Source organism: Artemia franciscana, unplaced genomic scaffold, assembly GCF_032884065.1.
Source record: "Artemia franciscana unplaced genomic scaffold, ASM3288406v1 PGA_scaffold_171, whole genome shotgun sequence".
In the NCBI taxonomy this organism is placed as follows: Eukaryota; Metazoa; Arthropoda; class Branchiopoda; order Anostraca; family Artemiidae; genus Artemia; species Artemia franciscana.
In genome coordinates this window covers 207480-225109 of record NW_027062640.1, presented here as the reverse complement: position 1 = coordinate 225109, position 17630 = coordinate 207480, and the positions used below count along the sequence as shown (strand labels likewise).

The 17630-nt window shown below is 34.3% G+C and overlaps 1 protein-coding gene and 1 long non-coding RNA gene across 4 annotated transcripts in view; one reads left to right on the top strand and one right to left on the bottom strand.

The window, feature by feature from the left end:
• Positions 1 to 5876, top strand: part of LOC136041382 (uncharacterized) — a 22049-nt gene extending 16173 nt beyond the window's left edge. Inside the window, exon 2 of the long non-coding RNA XR_010621013.1 lies at positions 5383 to 5876. This is a non-coding gene — a long non-coding RNA (uncharacterized LOC136041382). The remainder of the gene's footprint in view (positions 1 to 5382) is intronic.
• Positions 1 to 17630, bottom strand: part of LOC136041380 (zinc finger protein 813-like) — a 19385-nt gene extending 1755 nt beyond the window's left edge. The window contains exons 1-4 of one of the 3 annotated variants that reach the window (XM_065726034.1): positions 17509 to 17630; positions 14635 to 14710; positions 10889 to 11056; positions 7683 to 7853 (exon numbers count right to left, since the gene is read on the bottom strand). In XM_065726034.1, coding sequence (XP_065582106.1) covers positions 7683 to 7853; positions 10889 to 11056; positions 14635 to 14707 — 412 coding nt within the window. In that variant the 5' untranslated portion in view covers positions 14708 to 14710; positions 17509 to 17630. Of the gene's footprint in view, positions 1 to 7682; positions 7854 to 10888; positions 11057 to 14634; positions 14711 to 17361; positions 17423 to 17508 lie in introns of those variants that run through there. The other 2 variants (XM_065726036.1, XM_065726037.1) reach the window with 2 other exon arrangements.

The following is a 17630-nucleotide window of genomic DNA, read 5'->3' as shown; positions in this document are numbered from 1 at the left end:
AGAAATTTGTTTCAAATATTCCAACGGCCAGATTTATAAGCCTCCGAGTTGAGAAAAGGCTCAACAATCCCCGGACATATTTTAGGTTTTGATCGAGGGGTGGTCGAAAAAACTTTGAAGGAGGCTCATTCGATAAGTAATCAACTTCTAGTCCTATTCTTAAGAGTCAAAAGTGATCATAGGGGAGTCAGCCATCCTAATCCCACGTCCTTTTTCTCTCGAATACCTTGGATCAAATAAAGGACACATAAAGGGGAAAAGCTATATAAAGGGGACAAAACAGGCAATGTTTGCACGCTACTACTATAACTACCATGATTACTTCTACTACCACATCTACTATTACTACCACTAATATTGTCAAAACACTCTGTCTGCATGCAGGTTGTCAAAATATCGTTTTGATATTTTGATATCGTCAAAATATCTATATCAAAATATCGCAAGTTGTCAAATTTCGGCAATATCTTAAGAATAATTTTGTGTCTTAAGTTGAAACTTACTGGGTTTGTTATGGGGGATGTTGAACTAACAAAAAGACAACATTTGCATCCTACTACTACTGCTTCTACTCGTACTTCTACTGCCGCTGCTGCTGCGATTATTACTACTACTACTACTAAAGCTAAGGCTACTACTATTAAATCTACTGCTACTACAACTATTGCTACTATTCAAGCTAATAGTATTAAGGTGAAGCTTTCAAGAAGTACTTAGGTTGGTGTTGAACTAAACCAAAACGAACTATGAGCATGTAGATTGTCAAAAGGGTGACAAAGCAATATTTCAAGAACGGCTCAGATTATTGAGTTATACATTTCAGTGCAAGTTGTGGCGGATTTTGAACTAACCAAAAGACAATGTGTGTATACTTTCATTACTAGCCTATTTCTTAGGTTACTGTAAATACTAAGGTTATTAATTCTATTTCTAAGGTTACTGTAAATACTAAGGTTATTAAGGAAAAATTTTCAGGAAGCGTTTAGGAGAATTTTCAATTAAAAGAAAAAACCCTACGCAGGCAGATGTCCAAAAGGGCATACAAGGAATATCATTGGCACTGATGCTCTGTCATAGCTACTAATATCATTGAAACCTTTAAAGGAGCTAATTTGATTGGAAATTAAAAGTTCTAGTGTCCTTTTTAGGAGAAGCAGAAGTCACAATAAATAACCAAGTCAAACTCAAAACAAGCAGAAATTAACATGAGTATAGCTGACAACCTCCATACCTTCTCAAGGATAGAACGCAATTTATACTTTACTGAAAAAAGAAATATTATAAATGTTTTCACACTTTTAACTTTAATAAATCAAAATTATTAAGACTTGAGGAATAAATATCACCATAATTATATATATATTAAACTGTCAAACTCAAAACATATTAAAAGTCAAATATATATTAATATATAGTCAATATATATTAAAAGTTAAACTCAAAACAAGCAGAAATTAACATGAGTAGAGCTGACAACCTCCATACCTTCTCAAGGCTAGAACGTAATTTATACTTTACTGAAAAAAAGAAATACATTATAAATGTTTTCACATTTTTAACTTTAATAAACAAAATTATTAAGACTTGAGGAATAAATATCACCATAATTATATATATTAAACTGTCAAACTCAAAACATATTAAAAGTCAAATATATATTAATATATAGTCAATATATATTAAAAGTCAAACTCAAAACAAGCAGAAATTAACATGAGTAGAGCTGACAACCTCCATATCATCTTAAGGCTTGAACGTAATTTATACTTTACTGAAAAAAAAATATATTATTAATGTTTTCACATTTTTAACTTTAATAAATCAAAATTATTAAGACTTAAGGAATAAATATCCCCACAATTATATATATTAAACTGACGATACATATTTATTTGTACTTATATTCAGTAAAGTATAAATTCTGTTCTGATCTAGAGAAAGCATAAGGGTAGTCAGCCCCACTCATGCTAATTTCTGCTTGTTTTGAGTTTGAATTGGTCATTTACTGTAATTTCTGTTCGTTTATTTATTGATGTTGATTTGAGGTAGTTTTACACTTGGTAGATTATTCGATGTGTTTCTGCTCATTTTTGGTTTAATGAAGTTCTTTGCATTTCTTTGAAAAACTAATTTCGTGGAAAAAGTTTTTTAATTAGTCCACAGAATGAGACATTCTTAATTTGGGGTGATGTGACGTAGCTTGTTTGCCATGTAAGAACAGAGAAGGAATTGATTTAATTACATGGGCGATCGCTATGTAGGGTTTCAACCTGCATGTCGGTAACAAAATTTAAAATTAACGTACAAATAGTAATCAGGTTTATTCTCAAGAACAGGTCAGTTCACCTTTTAAATAGCCATTAAATCTAGTTTTAAGAAATTTAGGTACCATTAGTGAATTCTGGCAATTTCACCAAGACTATGTGGGATTGCTACCAAGGAAGATCGGATACTTATATGACGGTAGTTTACTTTTTGAGTTTGAAAAGTGAAAGTTGCAGTAAACTGCATTAAAGAAAATCAACAAAATCAACAATTAAACAAAATATAAAGAAAGATGGAATGCTTATATGATGTCGGATTACTGTGTCAGTTTGAAAAATGTTCTTACAAAATAAATTTAAATAATATAAATTTAAATAAATTTAAACAAAATGGTATCAGAGCCCCTCACAAATCAGTTTCTCAAAAAATGTCAAATGTTTTTAACAATGTTTTTTTATTAATATTAGTTTTTAATAATATTATAAAAATTATATATTATTATCAAAATTATATATTAATATAATAATATTTAGAATTCTTCATTCTTACAATTCCGAGTAATTTTACTTTTCAATTTCATTTTTTCAATTTCAATTTTACTTTTCATTCTTAGAATTCCGAAGAATAATTCTTCATTCTTAGATCCTGCTGTTAAAAACATCTGAAGGTAATAAAAACATTTGATACCTTCAAAACATTTGAAGGTATTAATCTTCAAATGTTTTTAACAGCAGGATGTAAGAATGAAGTGCATAATTTAAGTATGCTCACAGAACAGGAAGCCTTGGACTGTTCACGAGTAATGTTTTGTCTCTTGTGAGCTGCTGCATGGAATGTTTTAAAGGGAAGGAACAGCAGAACAGGAGGAAAGTCTTACTGCCTTTGAAAATCACTGTCTTCGCCAGACCTAAAGAATCAGCTAGAGAGACCATGTCAGCAAAGACGAGGAGTGTGCTCACAATTACCAACCAGACACTGCCTCCATTTCGAGGCAACTAAGACGGTGATGCTTTGAACATATCCTCCGTATACCAGCTAAGAGACATCCTAAATGTTCCTCTACTCGAAACTGGAGGGGATCTATCACCAAAGAAGACCAGAGAACACGCTCTGTAGAACGTACAAGCATGACAGAAGAGCTCTCCGGACGAATCTCGTCCAAGAGAGGGAGGCCATCTACGCAGCAACTTACTTGAGGGAATATTGGAGGCTATTCCCTGATGCCCTCTGTACCTCTTGAGCAACTCGAGGAACTAAGGAAATTGCAAGAGATCAAAATTAGCATATGATTCAAGTTACTTCCAACACCTGAATCAATAAAGCTTTCAAACCAATATTTAAGATCTGCCGTGAAATTTTCAATCTTCTTATGTCAAATTATGCACATAAACAATAATTTGAAGGCTAGATTGACATTGTTACTGCCAGTTGTTCGTCCAAATAGTTAGGGTATATAATATTTAAGATCTGCCGTGAAATTTTCAATCTTTTTATGTCAAATTATGCACATAAACAATAATTTGAAGGCTAGATTGACATTGTTACTACCAGTTGTTCGTCCAAATAGTTACGGTATATAATATTTAAGATCTGCCGTGAAATTTTCAATCTTCTCATGTCAAATTATGCACATAAGCAATAATTTGAAGGCTAGATTGACATTGTTACTACCAGTTGTTCGTCCGAATAGTTAGGGTATATAATATTTAAGATCTGCCGTGAAATTTTCAATCTTCTTATGTCAAATTATGCACATAAACAATAATTTGAAGGCTAGATTGACATTGTTACTACCAGTTGTTCGTCCGAATAGTTAGGGTATATAATATTTAAGATCTGCCGTGAAATTTTCAATCTTCTTATGTCAAATTATGCACATAAACAATAATTTGAAGGTTAGATTGACATTGTTACTATCAGTTGTTCGTCCGAATAGTTAGGGTATATAATAGGCTCTCGTACTGAGATGCAGAGCTTATTATCATAAGCTCTCGTACTGGACAAGAGAGAAGAAAACAACTCAATCGATGAGGATTGTCCAATACAAATAAAACGAACTCTTTTTGTCAAAGTACGGTTATGATTCTGCGTTTTCTGAAGTCAGTGAGATCACAGTCACTTACTGATTCTATCAAACAACGGGCTCACTAACATATAGCCCTTCTATTAATTCCTCAGACGTTGCAGTGAACTTCAGATTCTGCAATATTTACTGCTATGCTTTTGATGGGCTGCACCTCTTATGTGAAGCTTTTGAATTAGCAGATAACACCTGACTGTAGTCACATCATTTTACATCAGAGTGCAGTAGCACCTGGTAATTCAATCTATGTACCATATTGTTTGATGAAAGAGCACTCTTGATTACAGCCATGCACACTACAGTCATTTAATGGCCCACTGGTTGATGATCAGTGAAGGTTATACTACCCAGTGATCAGTGAAGGTTACTAGGATTCTTCTGTTTTACAAGATCAAGCTTGCGAATATTGTACTACCCTTCTAAACATACTGAGACCCTCTGACAACTTCATTTGGAAAAGATCTCAGACCCTTGATATTAACATGCTACACTTACCAATGAGAGGGTCTCAGAAAATACAGATTATGTGTTGGTTGAAGGTAAAGGTAAAGGATACGGCATTAGACTTTACAGTCCCTACCGGTGGTGCTGATCTCCGTTTCTTGGCCCTTCAGCCAGGAAGTGCAATGGGGGTTGGGGGCCAGCCATCCTGTGCTTGCGCACACCCTTCCTGTATACCTTCCCCAGATTTCTCCAGGTACCCATTTAGAGCTGGGTCGACTCTGGCTAAGCTTACAGAGTCACGCCACTGACCCCCGTCCCAACTGAAGAATTGGGTGCACCAGGATTCGAACCCGCGTCCTCTATGACAAAGGATCCCGAATCCAGCGCACCAACCAACTCGGCCAGGACGGCTGTTTAAAGGGGTATTTTTTTACACATTTTTTGTTCTGGTCAGTGAGAAAAGGGAAACAATCAAGCAAGAACTTAAAAAGGTGACGACACTCTAACCAAATATCAGGTTAGGTTACTGCAGAGTACTCCAACCGAGTGGCGGATTGGGTTCAAACCTCTAACACTGAAATCTTTTCTAGTTCAGAAACATTCTGATGACTGTACCGTAACTGCCTACAGTTGGATTATCACGCGACAAAGCCAGACAGAAATTGGTAGGCATCAGGGAAGAAGGAAGCAAGAGTGAGGATACAGCAAAGTCTTTGGTCATTGTCTTGCTTGAGCTACTTCTTCAAGATATCAGATTACACACTGCTTCACTTACAGAATTCTGTCTTAAACTTTGGCTACCAGAGCAAACCAACGAAGCTTTTAATGCATCACAGCAACTAAAGGCTGATTGAATAGACAGTCCGTTTTATACACTGATTTGAACTCAAATATTGAAAAGGGATAGCAAATGGATCTAAACGAAAATTTTTCAGGAGAAAGTCCTCTAGTAGAATCGGTTTTCAATAAGAAATGCCATCTATAATGGTATTAAAGTTAAGTGATGCCTCTTGATTATATTCGATTTTCGTTTTCTTAGCACACCTAGAATGATTTTGTTTTAAATAAAATAACCTACCTTAAATCTGTAGCCAATAGCCTACAATGTTATTATACCGGACGAAAACAGTGTATAACACCACGAAACAGTTTATCTTTTCTGCGTTGAACTTGCGCACACGGCGTATATTTTTCATTTTGAAGAAAGTTGGTTATCAGACTTTGTATAAAGGAAATTCCTCCCCACACACCTTGTATCAGCTGTTTACACAATTTCAAACTGGTTATGGTAGATATAATTAATATCTACATATAAAGCATTTTTTTCTGAGCCAAGTGCTATTTTTTGGTATCTTTTATCTAAAAAATCGGACCCACAAATCAGTTATTATCGTCACCTGAACAATTTGATTTTTCTATCATACGAGGTGTTCACGCAGCAGCCGCGTTATGTTCTTCTAGATATATATTTCAAATAAATCGTTCTGCAGCAAAAAAAAAAAACTAAAATAGATCCCTCAAATCTTTTCTGAAGTTTCTACATGTGGCTCTTTATTTACATATTAATATATCTGATTTACATATTATTTTCATCTATTGCAACACTTACATATTATTAAATTTATTTGCATATTATTTATATGTAAGTTGTATCTATTATATCTGATTTACATTTTAATTTATATAGATTTACTAGCTGTTGGGGTGGCACCTCGCGCCACCCCAACACCTAGTTGGTGGGGGGGGGACACAGGGACCTAGTTGGTCCCTGTGTCCCACCTGTGAATATATATATATATATATATATATATATATATATATATATATATATATATATATATATATATATATATATATATATGTTTTTAACTACGTAAAACTTGCGAATATACAACATTCTTCGCTGTCCCATTGTCTGTACACATAAATAGATTATCAGGTTTACTGACTCTTGAACATGCAACATATAATTGTCCATGGGAAAAACAATCCGTATTCAGATCTATACCTCATTATTATAATGATAGCCCTTGAGCTTTTTTGATGGTGATTGCTAATCAAACATTCCCTGTGTCCCCATCGTCATTTATATATTTTTATCCTTTACTTTTCAGTTTTTTTCCTTTTTTAGTTTTTTTTTCTTTTTCAGTTTTTAGTTTTTTTTTACTTTCTTTATTAGTTTTTAGTTTTTTTTTTCTTTTTAGTTTTTATTGTAGCTTTTACCTTTATTTCAGTTTTTTTGTTTTTTAGTTTTTTACCTTTTTTAGTTTTTTTTTAGTTTTTTAGTTTTTTTTTAATATTTTCTTTTTAGTTTTTTTTTTGTAGTTTTTACCTTTTTTTTAGTTTTTTTCTTCTTTTGTATTAATGCTAAAGCCAAGGTTCGAATCTGGAACCTCTCGGACCTAGAACCTGGAACATAACGCTTTACCCACTCAGCTACTTCGGCTTGAATACATTCGTTTTTGAATTGGTATATGATGAAATAATTCAGACGTCATATGCGGACAGACAGACAGACACACAAACAAACAACTTATTTATATATATATATATATATATATATATATATATATATATATATATATATATATATATATATATATATATATATATATACACACTTTAAATGTGAATTGTAAAAAAATATACAGAGATCTATAGATTTATGACTTATTATCGTGTTTTCAGAAAAACAATATCCGCCAAACTACTTTCAAGAAAGAATTTTGAAACGTTCTTGTAAGACTACAAAAACAGTTTGGTAAAAACCTGCACATTAGAATAAGATAAAACAAGTTGCATCTTAACATTAAGTCCCTTTGTCAAATTTTTTTTTACATAAAATATCCAATACCATGAAATCTACAAAGACAAAATATTTGAGATGCACCTTTATTGTCAGAACATGTGGATTCTAATTCCAGGTGGTCATATTCAAATTTACATGATCTTGAATTGCTGGGTATAGTGGGGCATGGAATATCTTCACGTTTCGGAGACAAAAAGCGGTTTGGGATGTGAAAGGGTTTCTCACTGTCACCTGGTAAAGCATCATCAACTTCTAAAATAAAATTTAAATTAAACTGACATAGAAAACATTCAACAATAAAGATTACTAAACAAATGCAACTGCTTTTTCTTTTAGTTATGCTAAAAATAAAAATATACAGACGTTACATTTATATTCTATATAAGTATATACATTAAATCAGATGTATATACAGGTTTTTCACAAATCCTTTAACAATCTGCTTTTATAAAGCAAAAGAAAGACTGAAACTTTCAATAAAATTCATGGAAATCCATTTATTTAGAAGGTCTTGAATTAGGGTAAATTAACAGTACTTAACGGAGTAAGAAAAATTTGAATACTCAATAATTACACAGCTAAAAAAAAAAAACAGTGAAAGAAACAAGGAATTTTTGTGACAGTCCTTCTGAATATCAAAACTCATTAAGATCCGATCACCCGCTCGTAAGTTAAAAATACCTCACTATTTCAAATTTTTCTTCTCCTTTCAGCCACCCAGATGGTCAAATCAGGGAAAACAACTTTATCAAGTCAATATGTGCAGGTCCCTGATACGCCTACCAATTTTCATTGTCCTAGCACATTCAGAAGCACCAAACTCAGCAAAGCACTGGACCCCCCATCCTTAACTCCGCCAAAGAGAGCGGATCCAGTCCGGTTACTTCAAACACATATCTACGACATTTGCTAATTCTACCCACCAAGTTTTATCCCGATCTCTCCACTCTAAACGTTTTCCAAGATTTGCGGTTTCCCCCCAATGTCATCAAATCTGGTTGGGATTTAAAATAAGAGCTCTGAGACAAGAGTTCCTTCTAGATATCAAATTTCATTATGATCTGGTCACCCGCTTTTAAGTTAAAAATACCTCAATTTTCCGAATTAACTCCCCCCCCCCCCAACTCCCCAAAAGAGCGCGGACCTTCCAACTATGTCAGTCAGGTATCTACAACTTGTGATTATTCCTCTCATCAAGTTTCATCCCGATCTCTCCAGTCTAAGCGTTTTCCAAGATTTCTGGTTTCCAAGATTTCTATTTCCCCCCTCCAACCCCCTATGTCCCCAGATCCAATTCAAACTGAAAATGGAGCATCTGAGACATAAGATCTTTGTATATATCAAGTTTCACTAAGATTCGATCACTCATTCGTAAAATAAAGATACCTCGTATGAAAACAAAGAAAGGAAATAATAAATGAAAAGAGAAAAAACAAATAGGTGAAAAATGAGGATTTTATCAGCCAGTAGCAAAATATGAAAAACAAGCACATGTTTCGACAAGGACCTCCGCCAAGTCGTCCTCAGTGCTCAAAAAAAAGAAAGAGGAAAAAAAGAAACAAAGAAGAAACAACAGCAAAATCTAACCTTTTTAAGTGAACTGCACGAGAGGTGCAGTGAACTTTTTTAAGGTGAACTTTTTTCCTCTCGTGCAGTTCACTTAAAAAGGTTTCTTCCTTTTTACAACCTTTTTCCTTTTAACAACAGCAAAAGATTTTGCTGTTGTTTCTTCTTTGTTTTTTTCCTCTTTCTTTTTTTTCAGCACTGATGAAACAACAAGTGGCGTTGAAATCGGATACCTTACTATCTAAGGCCTCCTTACTTTGCACTTCGGGGAAGTCATACATGCCAATCCATCGACCGTATTCACAGATGGCCGAATCTGTACAAGGACGCACAGTGACACGGGATAGTTTGGGCTTGGTAAGGACTCTCTTGCTTTCCATAGAATTGCGTTGTGGTCTCACATGCCAACAGGACAAAGAGAAAACGGAGGGAGTAAAATCGTCAGAGTTTGTGAGTATAAGGTCAAAAATGCTCTCCAAAGAGTGGGTGGGTATGTGCACTACTTGTTTTAAAGATAAACAAGATGATACCCAACTCTTCTTGTTCTGGTTAAAGTCTCCTCCTATAATAAAAGCTGAGCTACTGTATATACTTCTCAGGTATTCAATAGTCGTTTGGAGGTGGAAAACCGATTCACCCCAGTTTCTGGCACTTTCCAAGTAATATACGGAAGCGACCATAGTACAAGAAAAATGACAGGGAAGAGATTTTGGTTCGCAAATAGCCCGGATTACTTCATGAACTGTATCTAATAATTCTGGTAATAATTTGCAGGGGATGTCTTTCCATATGTACAAGGCAACACCTCCACCTAGTCTATGTTCACCTCGATTAGCACGTGTGGTCAGGAAAATTTCGTAGCCAGCCATGTGACCTGAAGACCTATCCATATTCAACGTTTCTGTAACTGTGATACCTGGGATACTGTTTTGACGGACGATAACTTCAAATTCTTCCATTTTGTTACATAATGACAGGTAGTTTACAACGAGAAAATTTCGGCATTCTATTTTTCGGATTAAAACTCACTGACCTTAATAGCAGGGGATAATCACTACTAGCCAAACATATCGGAGCTTGATTGAAAGGAATAAGAGATGGCATATTGACATTTGTTGAGCACTCTATCTCAACAAGGATACATTGACGGGGCTCGGTTTTTGGAGCATGACTGTTTGTTCTTAATGAAATGATAACTGGGATCATCCACTGACCTCGTTTGCTGCCAAGCTTGCGGAATCGTTTCCGCTTCTTACGGTTAGACAGGAGCTCTTGGGGCAGGGGTCTGTCATCTGGTGTTCTTTCGAGCAAATTTAAGGCTACGAGTTTTGCAAAAAAAGATGTCGCCACAGTCAACTCAGGTAAAAACGGTCCAATTAAGTCTCCTTCATCGTATTTCAATGGCATGGTACTCACACAAACTTAGGAGTGTCAATAATTATGTAACATACAGCATCCTTTCGTTAAATTGCGTGAAACAGGTACAATTAAGCTAAACTTAGATGGTCCATGGGACTGCTGCAAAGTGTCAACCAGAGCCATCTATGACATGAGCCTAGACACGAGAGAAAGTGAGAGAAAATTATTCCAGTGTATATAAAGAAGCACTTTTTTTACTTGGATCACTTAACGAGCAAGACAGATAGAAAGTGAAAATTATTTTCTAGAGTAAAGCAGCTTTCCTTTTACTCTTTAACAGAGAATTTAGCTATATAACTTACCTTTTTTAATGGAAGTACCCTCAGAAGTTGTGATGAGTTCCTCCATGTTAGAAATTTGAGGCAAGTCCACAAAAGATCTTGGAATGGAGTTAGTGAAATGAACAATACTATGATCAACACTTGGGTAGAGTACTCGGATTTTATTCAAGAGAGTAGTAGCGAAATTCTCTGGAAATATAAAAAGTATAATGATTGATGAGTAATAATGAATTTCCATAACTGTAACTAGAGCTATCAGCTTATCTTAATACAGTTGAGAGTATAGGTTCAACTCGTTCATGAGTCAAAAGCATTAGAAATGTAATTGTCTGTTTTTATTTTTTTCAGAAAATGGAGCTAAACTTCAAAAATATTCTTTCTGATATAAGTCTATTTAAAGTGTATTTTTGGATTTTAGGTTATAATAAACTTCCATGGTAAAAAAGCAAAATGAGGCTGATAGCTGTTACAGCTGTGTTTACTGCGCAAATTTTCTAAGTTGAAAACTGTTAGTTTGGAACATTTGGTTTAGCTACTGAAATGAAAGCTCTACCTATAATTTTAATGCTTAAAGCCTTACACTTGTAAGGCCTATTATTCATTTCCAAGAGTCAATATCTAGCTGTTCCTATGTATAAGGCTTCAAGAATATCTGACAATAGAACTAAAATCAGACCCGAAACATATTATGTAAATGTCTTGCATTCACTAATTAAAAAATTAAATAAGCATCTTCTAAAGCATTTTAAAACCCAAATATAAAGAGAGACTCGAGCATTTAAAGAAATACTTCTAGACAAATAAGTCTTTTATTTTATAATATCTACTAAAGTTTCCCAGTATTTGTCTAAAATTATTCTGAAAAATGAATTGACAGTTTACTTTTAACAAAGAAGGACAATCTTCAAGGGACCCACTTATGACAAGGTGTAAATTTGCCTTCAATTACTCTTTTATCAAAAGTGGATTAAGGAAGTTTTCAGAATTGTATAGAATCTGCTTTTGAAGACGTTGTATCAGCATTGAAATCCCACTCTCTAGAAGCAAACATTATAAAATGATAAAAGCTACTTTAAAATATTTAAACACTAATATAATCCTTTGAGACACAATGATAAACTTTACCATTCATCAGCATTATTGAATAGATTCCCTAAAATATTTATTTTCAGTGAATCGTTCATAGTACACTTGGTACCTTCAAGGAAACACCATAAAATTAAAAAATCTACTTTAAAAATGTAAAAACTCTTGGTTATATTATTCTAAAATGTGTTTCAGTTTACTCTCACCCATCCTTCCTAATGGTCAAATATGAAGCCCAAATCATTTATTCTCAATGAAATTTCCTGTTCCTTGTTACAGTTTATCTTATTGGTTTGCTCATAAGTTAATTTGAAGTCGAATATGGAAATTCATGGAGTTTATGCTGAATAATTTATCCTAAGGGGGTAGTAGGCCCTGTTAGGAACAACCTAGCTGTATTTCAGAATTTTTAAAAGTAGGGTGAGTCAGGGAAAGTCCAAAAGTGGGGTAAGTCTGACACTAGCCTCCAATTTGTAGATGGTCCATTGTATCTATGGGAGGCTTTCATAATTACTTTCATATAAGTAGCAGTAGGCAACAGTGCCATCAACTTCTGGCTGAGTTAACATGCCTTCTGTTCAAAAGGTTTTTGAAGTTTTTTGGACAGTGATTTTTTAGGAACACAGTTAACTGACTTATGCAGATTATAAAGTAAGCGAGATAGACGATTTTTTCCTATTTCTTAGAAACTAGAAGACCAGGGGCATCTTCCTGATTTTTTTAAACAAGCTAATGTTATTAGTTGAAGAGATAAGAGGGGTGTCAGTCTTACCCCCAAAAAAGCCCATTTGGGGTAAGTCCGACATATCAGACTTACCACCTATAGGGAAAGTTTGGCTGGGGTATCAGAGTTACCCCATGTTACCAAAGATTGATATTTTACATGGTAGAACAGATTCTAAGCTTTAGATAATAAGGGTTGAAGCCAGTAATAATCCATGGATGGATCTATTAACCTAGCGGAATGTAGTGTTGTTTTGATCATTCATGTGTTGTAGTTCATATAATGGTACATATAAAATTGTGGGATAGGATATTTATAGCTATTATATGGCTTTCCACCAAATTAGATTAAATTGTCAATTGTGATTCAGAAAACTATTGGTATTTCTAACTACAAGCTATACTAAGTTACATTTGCTACTTTTTTGCAAATTTTACATATAAAAATACTTTTTGCTCAAAGAAAAGCTGTCAAAACACAAGTTGTGCAGCTAAAGTCTTGGCAGTTTTTTTAATTCTATCACTGTCAGTTTTGGAACTTTTTGCGCACCTGCTTGTGACGGGTTTTCGAGTAAGTTCATCCATTCATTCATATTTCCCCTTTGAATAAATTCATCCATTCATTCATAATTCCTTTGTCTTTTCTAGATTCCTAAAAATTATGTTCAGAAAACACAACATGGGGTTGTAAGAACATATGACGCAACACAGCTACAAAACGCGCTAGCAGGGATATCTTCAAAGGATATGTTTATGATACAGACTTCCAAAATTTTTCAAATACCGTGCACTACCTTGCATGACCCTCTTAAGAAGAAGACAGAAGTCAAAAAGCCAGTTTGTGGTGGAGGGAGGAGCCAAGAAATTCCCGCCGAAATAGAAAAGGATATGGATCTGTGTCTCCGACTTGAAAAGTAGGACATAGACCTATGCAAGTATGAATTTCTTGACCATCAAGAAAAAAGTTCAAACAAGATTTAAGGACAACCGACCTGATCATGACTGGTGGGTGGGGTTCAAGTGCCAAAAAAATTTCACTATAGAAACTAGAAAGACTAGAAAACAAAAGACTTTAGCAGCAATCTGACCCCTTCATAATGTATTGTTTTTAAAAGCTGCTGCATGAAACTGCCATTGTGATGGATATTCTTGACAAGCCCCAGTGCTGGCTAAATTTAGATGAGATATATTTTTGCAGGGGTCCTGTCAACACAAAAGTAGCTGGAGCCAAAGGCTCACCAGCCACTCATAGAACAGGTGTTAGTGGACGTGAAAGTACGACTATCTTAGAGTGTATCAGTGCAAATGGACAAAAACTCCCACCTCTAATAGTTTTCTCTGCAAAGAATACCTGGACCTCCTGGATATCTATAGATGGAGCTTACCTTGGTGCATTTTACTCATCTACCAAGAAAGGGTGGATGACGTCTGATCTCTTTATGAACCGGTTTGAATTCCGATTTCTTCCTCATGTAAAAAGAAAGGCACTTCTCATCTTAGAGGGTCATGGCTCACATATTTCTCTTGCTCTTGTCTCAAACATGCAGACGAAAATAACGTAACAATTCTCAAGCTACCTCCACATGCATCTCACATGCCTCAACCTCTTGACAAAGGGGTTTTCAAGGGAATGAAAGAGTCTTATGGTCAGAATGTCGTTAAATGGCAGGGAGATTACCCTGGTAACACTCTGTCAAAGAAGGATTTTGTATGTCTCTTATTAGGGGTATGCAATACCTATGTCACTTCTAGTCTGATTGAAAAGTTGTTCAAAGCAATCGGAATCTTTGATCTGAGGGTCCCAATGAGAGCAAACCCATCTGTAATTGACCATATCAAGTTTGAACTTGCCAGGTTGAGACAATATACACAAAAAAAGGAGCAAGAGGAAAAGGCAGGCACATCTAAAGTCAAAACTACCATCAACACTCAACTAGAAAAAATACCTTTTCAGTTACCTTTAGTCCAAAGAAGTTGTTTGGCAACCAGTCGAGATTCTTCTTGACTCAATGAAGCAGCACAATCTACCATTTGCTTCGGGAATAGAAAATAGAATAAAATTGCAAAATAGGCAGAAGTGGTAACATCAAAAGAACATCTAGAGTTTCTTGAAAGGGAAGAAGAAAAGTTCAGATGGAAAGGTGTGAAATAAAAAAAAATTCTTCCTATGAAGAAAGTAAATAGATATTCAAGTGATAACAAATAAGAGATCAGCCATGAACTTGGCTTTCATGAGGTTGGTTTGAATATTCAAGATACTACTCAAGAAAGTGACAGCAATGGCAAGGAAACATCCAGTAACCAAAATATTGTTCCAAGCTAAATGAGTGCAATGCAGTTAGATATAATGCCAGGAATGATGAACAAGGTTGGCACATAAGAAGGGTTCTAGACTTTCCTGACAAGGGGAAAGTTAAGCTCAAGTTTCTTCACTGCTTGACCCTTTGCCACCTACTCATTCAATTGACCAAAGAAAGGCAATATTGATACTGTGGATAATAAATATTTTGCAGGACAACTAAGTTAGTTTGAACCAGAACATTTGAAATGCCACAAATCTGTCAGATTCTTCTGTTGTACAAGCAAGTCACTCGCAATCATCAGTAGACCTTTATTTTATGCCCATGAGTCACTTTTTGTATCTGAAGTCAAACCATAATTTTTGTGATATGTTTTTCTTTTTTAAAATACAAGCAAGCATTTCCATTTAGTGAAAAGATACTTTTAATATTTACTTGTTGGATACATCTGACATTGTCAGAGTCACGCCACAGTAGCAGAAAAAAGTATGGTCTGGCCTTTTGATACCAATCAGTTTGACATAAAAAAAAATGTTTGCTTATGGACTTGTAGTGACTTCTTGATGCCCTTTAAGATGATGAAGTCATATTATTTTTAACATACTGTTGAATAAAGCTAGTAAGGTATGCTGGACTACCCCCAAAGCTGGGGTAAATTCAACATAGCAGTCTGCACCAACTTCGAAACCTGGTGATGGGTTACATACACAGTATTTGGGAAAATCAGAAAGTGCATAATGTGCAAAACTACTCTAAAAAAAAAAAAGATTGATGAAAGATGATATGAGATACTCATAAAAAGAAATCTTGAGTCAATTTAACAAAAAAAAATATGTTATGGCATTGGACTTCCTCTGATTCACCTTGCCTAGTTTCTACAATTGTAAGTGTTCCCTTCTGAGGAGAAAACCACTAAAACACCTCCCTCAACTCTTTTTTGAATTTTCCACATATGACTCTTATCTTAAAATTAAACAAAAAAAAAGTTTTTTTTAATGAAAGTAAGGAGCAACATTAAAACTTAAAACAAACACAAAATAACTCCTTATATGAAAGGAGGTTTTCCCCCTCAACGCCCCACTCTTTATGCTAAAGTTTGACTCTTTCTCTTAACTCAACATTTTAAAACAGTAATGGTAAAGTCTTGATGCCTTTTTTGAAGCTATTTGCAAATTTAATAATTGCTTCTACAGCAAATTCAAATTTAAGCACTTTTTAACCTAACCTTATAATAAATAATTTTAGCACTGAGAAAATGTAGTATTATTTTGTCAAAAACAACAGAGAAAACAGTAACAGTGCTGAGAAAACAAAGTATTATATTGTAAGAAATGAGCTATACACCATATTTTAGTTGAAAATTTGTCATTTTTAAGACCTCAAGAAGTTCTTAAATTAGGATTTGTGGTAGAAGCAATTATTGTACTTGTAACAAGCATTAAAAAGGCATCAAGTGGTATGTTCATTTTATTGGTAAATCAGTTACATGAACTGTCATAAATTTACCCATGAAACAACTGGATGAAACAAAGTAGACCTGTAACTACAAGTAGGCATCACAAAGTATAACTAAAAATGGACGAAACAAACTATAAAACATGGGGAAGGGGACAAGGAAGGTGACAAAAGCAGTTGTTGTGAAGCTTGTAAACAATAATACTATGAATATTTGAGGCTGTTTTGTGTTGTTATTAGTGGGAGAATATGCTGAAAGTTTGAAGAAGACTAGCTTAAGAGGCATGGGAGCAATAGATTAACTATATAAAATTCTATTTGAGTGACTTATTGCTATCTCAGAAAGGGGTTAGGCTAGAAAAGTGAAACTTTCAGGGATGGGTCTACAATTATACAATGGCTCTACAAACAATTATACTGATCAGCAAGAAGAATATTAACATAACTCTCAAAACTTGGCACTTTTTAAGACAATTTTTTAGAACAGTAAATGCAAAACTTCAATGGCGTCATATGTCTTCTAAATAAAACATTAAAATGTGTCAGAGTGTTTTGATATAAGGTGCCTCAAAGACTTTTAGTTAAATCTATGAAATGAAGGGCCAGGAATTCCTTTACATTTTATGCAACATGTAAAAAGAAAAACAATTCATTTTTTTTTGCAAAAGAAGAAGATTGATTTAAAAAATATTACTGTTACATTACAAAATATTATAAAAATATTACTGTGTTATGGCTTAAAGCTCCAAAAGTGGCTAAAGTAAAATTTTACCCTACTTTATGTAAAAAATATAATTTAAATAGCAATCTCAACAAATAAAGACTATATAATATAGGCAATGGTCTGATCATTCTATTTTTTTCAATTCTAAATTATAGGATGGTTTAGAAACTAGGCCTGTTTGATATGGTAATTTTTGACTAACTCACCAATGTGATAGCTGCCTTCCGAAGAACCAACGTTTTTAACAACCAAAAACTATTCTTCTGACTCCTTATTAAGCTTAGCCTATGCAAAATGGGCCTAGAACACCAAAAACCCTTTAAATCCTAAGGGATATGCATAAGATTACTTACAGGTCACTGAAAAGCTAAGATTATTTCCACTCTTTACAGTTTCCTTGTCTTTCTTTTAGACTAAACGTTTTCACATGTCTGAATTTTTTGCCAGAAAAGCGTTCGATTGGCAATTCTCTGTT